The sequence below is a fragment of the Pinus tabuliformis genome, chromosome 6 (assembly GCF_031772625.1).
Source record: "Pinus tabuliformis cultivar Carrire ecotype Pingquan chromosome 6, CPIR1, whole genome shotgun sequence".
In the NCBI taxonomy this organism is placed as follows: domain Eukaryota; kingdom Viridiplantae; phylum Streptophyta; class Pinopsida; order Pinales; family Pinaceae; genus Pinus; species Pinus tabuliformis.
Window position 1 is genome coordinate 126,420,639 of NC_142292.1, and position 7,797 is coordinate 126,428,435.

The following is a 7,797-nucleotide window of genomic DNA, read 5'->3' on the forward strand; positions in this document are numbered from 1 at the left end:
ATGAAAGTTTTTGGATGTGTGGCTTATGCACACATTCCAGATTAGCTAAGGAAGAAGTTGGACAGTAAAGGGGAGAAATGTATTTTCATTGGATACAGTGAGGAATCCAAAGCTTACAGGTTGTATATCCCATCTACCAAGAATTTTTTTCTGAGCAGAGATGTTCAGTTCATTGAGGAGGAAGCTTGGGATGGAAGCATAGAGAAAACAGTGAATGTTAAAAACTGCTTGTCTCATGATGAAGATGATGAGGAGATGGCTGAAATACATCCCCAAACAGTAGCACCAACACAAGGACAGCAAGAGACACCCTTGAGGAGAAATGAGAGTGCTTCTCCAAGCACACCACAAGGAGGAAATTCAAGTGCATCTTCAAGCACTTGTACACCAAATGAAATAGGTAAGAAGTTCAGGAATTTAAGTGATATTTATGATGAAGGTATGAATTCTTTGTTTGCTTTATATTGTCATGTTGATGACCCTATTCATTTCGAAGATGTAATTAAAGATAGAAAATGGATAGAAGCTATGTATGAGGAGATCAATGCCATAGAAAGAAACAAGACATGGGATTTGGTTGAACTACCAAAAGGAAAAGAAGTCATTGGAGTTAAATGGGTCTACAAGACTAAGAGTAATGCTGAAGGAAAAATAGAAAGACACAAGGCAAGACTTGTTGTCAAAGGATATAAGAAGCAGTATGGGAGAGAATATGAGGAAACTTTCGCACCGGTTGCAAGAATGGAAACAGTGAGAGCAGTGTTGTCCATAGCTGCACAAAACAAGTGGAAAGTTTACCAAATGGACGTGAAGTCAGCGTTCCTAAATGGAGTGTTAATGGAAGAGGTTTACATTGAACAACCTCTAGGCTATGAAAAGAAAGGCCAAGAGCACAAAGTGTGCAGATTGAAGAAAACTCTTTATGGGCTGAAGCAAGCACCAAGAGCATGGTACAGTAGGATAGATTCCTATCTACTAGAAAATGGATTTGAGAAGTGTGAGGGAGAACCCACCCTCTACATCAAAGAAAAGGATGGTAAAATACTAATTGTTATGTTATATGTTGATGATGTTATTTTCACAGGTAATGATGAATATCTCATTGAAAATTTCAAAGCAATCATGAAAGAGGAATTTGAAATGACTGACATGGGTTTGCTGAGATACTTCTTAGGAATAGAAGTAGATCAAAATGAAAATGGAATTTTTATCTCACAAGCAAAATATGTAAATGAAGTGTTGGAAAGATTTAACATGCAGGACAGCAAGGGAGCAATCACTCCCATAGTGATGGGATTAAAACTCAACAAAGAGGACAGCAGCAAGGATTTTGATCCTAGTTTGTACAAGAGCATAGTTGGCAGCCTCATGTATTTAACTGCAACTAGGCCGGATATAATGCATGTTGTTAGTTTAATTTCTAGATTCATGGAGAGGCCAAAAGAAGCACATTGGCAGGCAACAAAAAGGATTCTAAGGTATGTTAAAGGTACTAAAAGGTTTGGCATTTTATATGCTACTTCAGAATGTTTATTGGATACACTGATAGTGATTGGGCTGAAAGTGTAGATGATCGGAAAAGCACATCCGGTTATGTTTTTCACATGGGTTCAGGAGCCATTTCATGGGCTTTTAAGAAACAACCTATTGTAGCGTTGTCTACAGCAGAGGCAGAATATGTGGCAGCTACAGCAGCAGCATGTCAAGCAGTTTGGATGAGAAGAATGTTAAGGAGCTTAGGCCAAGAGCAGGCAAAAGGAACAGTGATTTTTTGTGACAATAGCTCAGCTATTGCATTGTCCAAGAATTCGGTGTTTCATAAGAGAACGAAACACATTGATACAAGGTTTCACTACATCAAGGAATTGGTAAGCAATGGAGAAATTGTTTTACAACATTGCAGAACTCAGAAACAGGTTGCAGACATTCTGACCAAGCCATTGGAACAGAAAAGTTTTGAATTTTTGAGGAAATGTCTAGGTATGACTGATAACCCAACAGTTGAAATTAAAGGGGAGTGTTGAAATATTAATTTAAACTGCTGAGTTTGCCGAATCCGCCATCGTGCAGCAGCAAAACCACCATGGATTTCCCCGCACCGCCTTCTGCCGATTGTGGTATTTTCCGAAGGGGCTCCGATCAGTGCGATATGCCGACACATGTCCACAGTACAGTTTCAAAACCGCTCATTCTCTGACCGGTAAAGTTTGTGCGATTGGGGGCTCCGGGGGATTGAAGTCAACCGTCCGATCAGATCAACGGTCATGGCAACAGGGTACATGGTTCAGGCTGACCTCCGTGCGATTGACGTGAAGTTTTTGGTTGACCGCCGGTTCCTGTCACTAAAGCATTTAATAAAAATTTACTGTGGTCATAAAATTAGGTAAAGTCTTTTAAGTTTATTATATTTTATTATGTACGGGAGTATGGTCATGTTTTGTTTTATGGTTAAAAATATAGGCAACATTCCTTGTTCGCTGAGCAATAAAAGAAAATTCGCAGCAGCGATTATAATGTAATGTTTCCTTTTGAAATGTATTGTGAAAACACACAGCAGTGTGAATATGAAAAATGCAGCAGCATGAAGATTTTTTTGTTGAAGAAACGAAATGTAATGGGCAGCACCACATGTAAAAGAAATTTTTCTTTATAGCAGTAAGTGTGAGATTTTGTTTTTATTTACAGCAATAAATGTAAAAGAAATTTTTACACACAGTAGTGTAAAATTTCTAAAAGAGACAGAGTAATTTTTTTTGGAAGTTCTTGGTGAAATCCCTCTGAGAGAGGAAGAAATTTGTAACTGCAGTGGTTCTGATTAATGAATAGAGAGTGTTTATTTTGGTGTGTGAAACTCTGTTCTTCAACACATAATTTTTAGTTTCCTAAGATAAAAACATAGCATTGTTTCTCTGTTTATTTTTGTTTGAAATTACCAGAAATTTCCAACTGTCAACCGACTGCACAAATCGTTGCGGAGGAAGTTGCCTTCACCTACGCTCACATAACCTGCAACAATGTTACGAACAATCGCTCACATTCATGATCTCCATACTCTCCAAGATCATGATTGATGCCTCGATCCCCTGCGTGCAGAACTCCCTCTGCTCGACCTCCGCTTCCACAACAGTCACGGCAGGCTTCACTGCTATCCCTTTGCAGCCACGAAAGCGCCACTGATCAACCTGCGTGCAGAACTCCCTCTGCCCGACCCCCGCCTCAGGCTAAACAGACTACACGACCTCCTGCATGAACGTCATGCCTCCTGCACAATTTTCCTCTAGCCACTTCTCAACTCACCCAGGAAATTAGATCAGTGGTCGATGTTGAATTTTCCATGCTCAGAGGGCCATATTGCATTTGGCGTATAATTCTCCACACCCACAACACTTTAATTCTCGACCTCGGCACAACAGAGCCTCAATCCACCGCGCCAATTCACCATATCATAGCAGCACGCAGTTGGGAAGAAAGATCCACACTTTTCGGGCGTCCTGAATGAAATTTGTTAGAGGAAAGATCTAACAGCGCGTAATTGAGCCCGAGACCCACGCTGCCTCCCTACTAAACCTCGGTTGACCAGCGCGAAATATATACCAAAATCCTGCGCTACCTGCTTCATGAGAGGAGAGAAAAAATAATTTCCGAGCTTTTCCTCAGCGCTTTGCCTCCTCGCGAGGCCTCCTTCGTACCAGCGACCAAGGGCCACAAGTCTGCCACTTAAGCATTTACAACCAAAGTTCATCAGCTCTGATACCATATTAAAAATGGAAGAAACAAAATATATTGTGAAACTCAACAGCTCTCAAAAGCAAGCTGCACCTGGAGATTGCTTAACAAAGAATGCTATGCATTAATCATTATGAAACAAGAATATATAAGTTTACATAACAATAAGAGAATTAGAACTAACACCTAGAAAATAAAAACTAATTCCTAAGACACACTCACAACTAATGAACAAACCCTCTCCATACTTTATTAATTTCAACATATATTATATTTTTATTTAAATGATAAAATAATAAAAATACATATCAGCTTGCTTAACAAAGAATGCTATGCATTAATCATTATGAAACAAGAATATATAAGTTTACATAACAATAAGAGAATTAGAACTAACACCTAGAAAATAAAAACTAATTCCTAAGACACACTCACAACTAATGAACAAACCCTCTCCATACTTTATTAATTTCAACATATATTATATTTTTATTTAAATGATAAAATAATAAAAATACATATCTTTACAAAATTTAGAGATATTGCTTTCTCTTTTACTTTTTCCTCGGTAACATACCACTCATTTTAACATATTGGTCTTATATATCATAGTTATTCTTAAACTTTTTCTTTTTAATATAACTACTACTACAATTTATATAACATATTGGTCTTATATATCATAGTTATTCTTAAACTTTTTCTTTTTAATATAACGTCTTCTACAATTTATATCTTTTATTATTCTTGTTCTTTTGCTTTTTAAAGAAAAAGGAAAAGATAGAATAATATAATCTAGGAAAAAGTTACACTTTATATCTTTTATTATTATTGTTCTTTTGCTTTTTAAAGAAAAAGGAAAAGATAGAATAATATAATCTAGTAAAAAGTTACAAATTCCTGTATTTTAATTTAGCTTCGTGTGCTTGTTTTATATCTTTTATTATTATTGTTCTTTTGCTTTTTAAAGAAAAAGGAAAAGATAGAATAATATAATCTAGTAAAAAGTTACAAATTCCTGTATTTTAATTTAGCTTCGTGTGCTTGGGTTTGGTCTATCTCAATTTGAGTAGGTAAGGCCACTTTTATTCCTTCTGTGAGAGCCTAGGTCCAGCTGTTTGGTTTCTTCCTGATTTCGTAAGATATTCACATCATATGGCATCTTCAGCGGGTCCACTTTCATTTCTTGCACACTTTGTCAAAACTTACAGCGAGCCGAATATATTTTTTATTGTTAAAGACCGTATTTGTTCCTTGAAACATTATGACGCAGTCTCATTTGTAGCAGAGCAGATAGATTCGAGGTCCAATTCAGACCAGTGGTGAAGGCATCCCTCGCATGTTATTGGCATTTCCAATATGGGAAACGAAGAACACGCTCACAGTTATTTTGATGACATTCTAGAGCTGTTGCCATCAAGCGTGTGCGCAATTTTGTTTCTGATATTACTTTTATGGGATGTCTGTAAGGCGTTGAAGAGGAAGGCACACTGGATTCCTGGTGTAGCTCTCGTTCTGACCGCTCTCACAATCCAGATGCTGGGTTTGATTGATTTCTGGGATATCCGTTATATGGACCACAAAAAAGAAAGAATGAACAAAGTGGGCGTTCTGCTGAGAGAAGATCAACTGGTAATTGATTGCCGGAGACTTACAATGTGTGTATTCATAGGCTATTTGCTTCCGGGTATGGTCCAATCTGGCTGGACTCGTGTGTGGAGCGATATTGGAGGATTGGTATTGGCTGTCATACTCCATATGGTCCTTGAGCTTTATTTTGTTTGGAAATTTAAGAAGCCCTCGCCTGGGCCATCCGAGCAAAGTGAATCATTCTGGTTCCTAGTGTCCGGCACTACACTCTTCATATCATGTGTATTGCTGCTTCTACTCTTGACCTGCGCGGTGTTAGCAGGTAAAACCATTCGTAAGATCACCTCTCAAAAGGTTCCTTTAGCACTCTCATGTTGTAATTCCCAGGAAAAAAGAGGGTGTGACAACATTGGGGATCACGTCCTCAAGTGTTGGATTGTAGTTCGTGCCTCCCAACCTGACTATATCATGGCCAGGTCAGTTTTCAGTTCATCTGCAGGCTTCCTAGTCACAGTTTCTGTTGTCATTTTTATGGTTAAATGGAAATGCATTCACCTCCCACGAAATGATTATGATATAGTGCACAGATTAACAGTTGCTATTGAGTTTGCCTTCGTTTTAGTAGGATGGATCGTCATCTTCTTCAGATGGGTAATAGCCGTTATGTATTTTCCAAGAAATCCATACTTCCTATTTTACTTGGAGGATTTTTGGACCAGGAGTCTTGTTGAGCTCAAAGAGGATCTGGATAGACACTTGAAAGGCCGATTATATCGGCTAAAAAGAATCCGTGAAAGAGCATTTTGGCAAAGTGTCATGGTGAATTTCATCACAGTAGGAAGGCTGCATTCCTTATTGTTGCCCATGAGGATTTGGATGCAGAAATTCATGGTTGCACTCAGCAAAGCATGTTGGTCTCTCTCTGAAATTGTGATCGGATTGATCAGGCCTTTCATCATGAGCCATGAAACTTATGCCTTGTTGTGTGGATTGCGAATATTACAACAAGAGACTGATCATTTTTCAATTTACAAAGATGCTTTGGACTGCATCCGAATGCCAGGAGAAATGGCCTACAGCCTGTGGATAGCCAATCAACGGGCCTTTAAAAAAACGGAGAATCATATGAAGCAAGGCATTGAAAAGGGCAAGGATAATACTTCAGATTTGGTAAAAGTATTAACAGAGAAAACTGGGTCTGCCGAAGGTGATGCCGTTGCGCTGTCACTGGCTGCAGATGAAGAGCAGTGTTACCAGGACCATGGCAAAAAGTCTTGGAAGATGAGAGCAGTGTCATTGATATATTGCATGATGCATGTCAGTGAGTACAGTACGAATTCTGATGTGATTGATGAGGCTATGAATGTTTATTGCCAGGCATGGGACTTCATAGACTTTGTGGACAGTTCAGATCCGCAAGCCAATTTAGTGAGTCTAGCAGCAGACAAAGAATTCGACACCCTTCAGCACATTTGGAATAAACAGTCCAACCATTTACTGCAACAGAAGATCAGGCCACTCACAGAGGAAATGCGCCAACTTTCGAAAAAAGGGACACCGCCGAGCATAGAGAGGCACGACTCCGAGGAATGGATGAGTGCAGCTCTGAAATATAACCTGTACAAAACATGGAAAGCAGTCGATGCTAATTCACATAATGCAATCCATGATTTAAGATGCTTGTTGGCCAATATTATTGTTCATTGCATAAAAAATGAACTAGACAAAGCAATAATAGAAAATTGCAGTAAATGGGCAGAGGACGGGAGGGAGGAAGAAATATACCGTGCAACTTTTGTAGCAGGAAAAGCCAAGGGGATGCGAGAAGAGGTAATCAATTAGAGTAATGGATGCATTACTGTTAGGCGTTTAGGTTTATTTTTGTGTGTATGGAGATGATAACTATTGCTAATACATAACCTTTGGATTTGTTCGTTTGCAGATTGGCGATTGTAACAATCAAGTTTATAGTCACACCGATCCCAATTTTGAATGGGAAATAGCTTAATTTGTTCTATTTTGAAATGTAATCAGGTCATTTGATCAAAGATTCATGTCATTTTATCTGATTTCATATTCTACTTTCAATATGTTTTTTTTAATATAAATAACCCCGATTTTATAGTTGGTGGTTTACTTATATTTTTATCTCACCTTTATTATTTTTCTCAAAATTTTATAAAAAATATTATTAAATAAAATATTTATATTTATGTAAAATTTAGTCTTAATTATAAAATTAAGAATTATAAATATATTTTATCTCCTAAATGAAACCAGGAGTTTCAAGACATCCTTATTAATCCTTACCTTTTGTTAGGAGACTAAAGAAAAAACTTATGGGCCTGCAAGTAAATGTTGAACAAAAAAACTATGAGCTTGCAAGTAAATGTTGAACTAGAAGAAATTATGTAAATTTAAACGTATAATAATGATATGTATAAAAAATTTCAAAATTAGGGAATGTATTAATGTTAATAG

General features: G+C 37.6%; 1 protein-coding gene across 1 annotated transcript; it reads left to right on the forward strand.

The window, feature by feature from the left end:
* The first annotated feature begins 4,815 nt into the window (after window positions 1-4,815).
* Window positions 4,816-7,425, forward strand: LOC149257667 (uncharacterized). The gene is made up of 2 exons (XM_089370037.1): window positions 4,816-7,146; window positions 7,259-7,425. The coding sequence occupies exons 1-2, from the start codon at window positions 5,086-5,088 to the stop codon at window positions 7,322-7,324; spliced, it is 2,127 nt and encodes a 708-aa protein (XP_089226163.1). The 5' UTR covers window positions 4,816-5,085; the 3' UTR covers window positions 7,325-7,425.
* The last annotated feature ends 372 nt before the right edge of the window (window positions 7,426-7,797 follow it).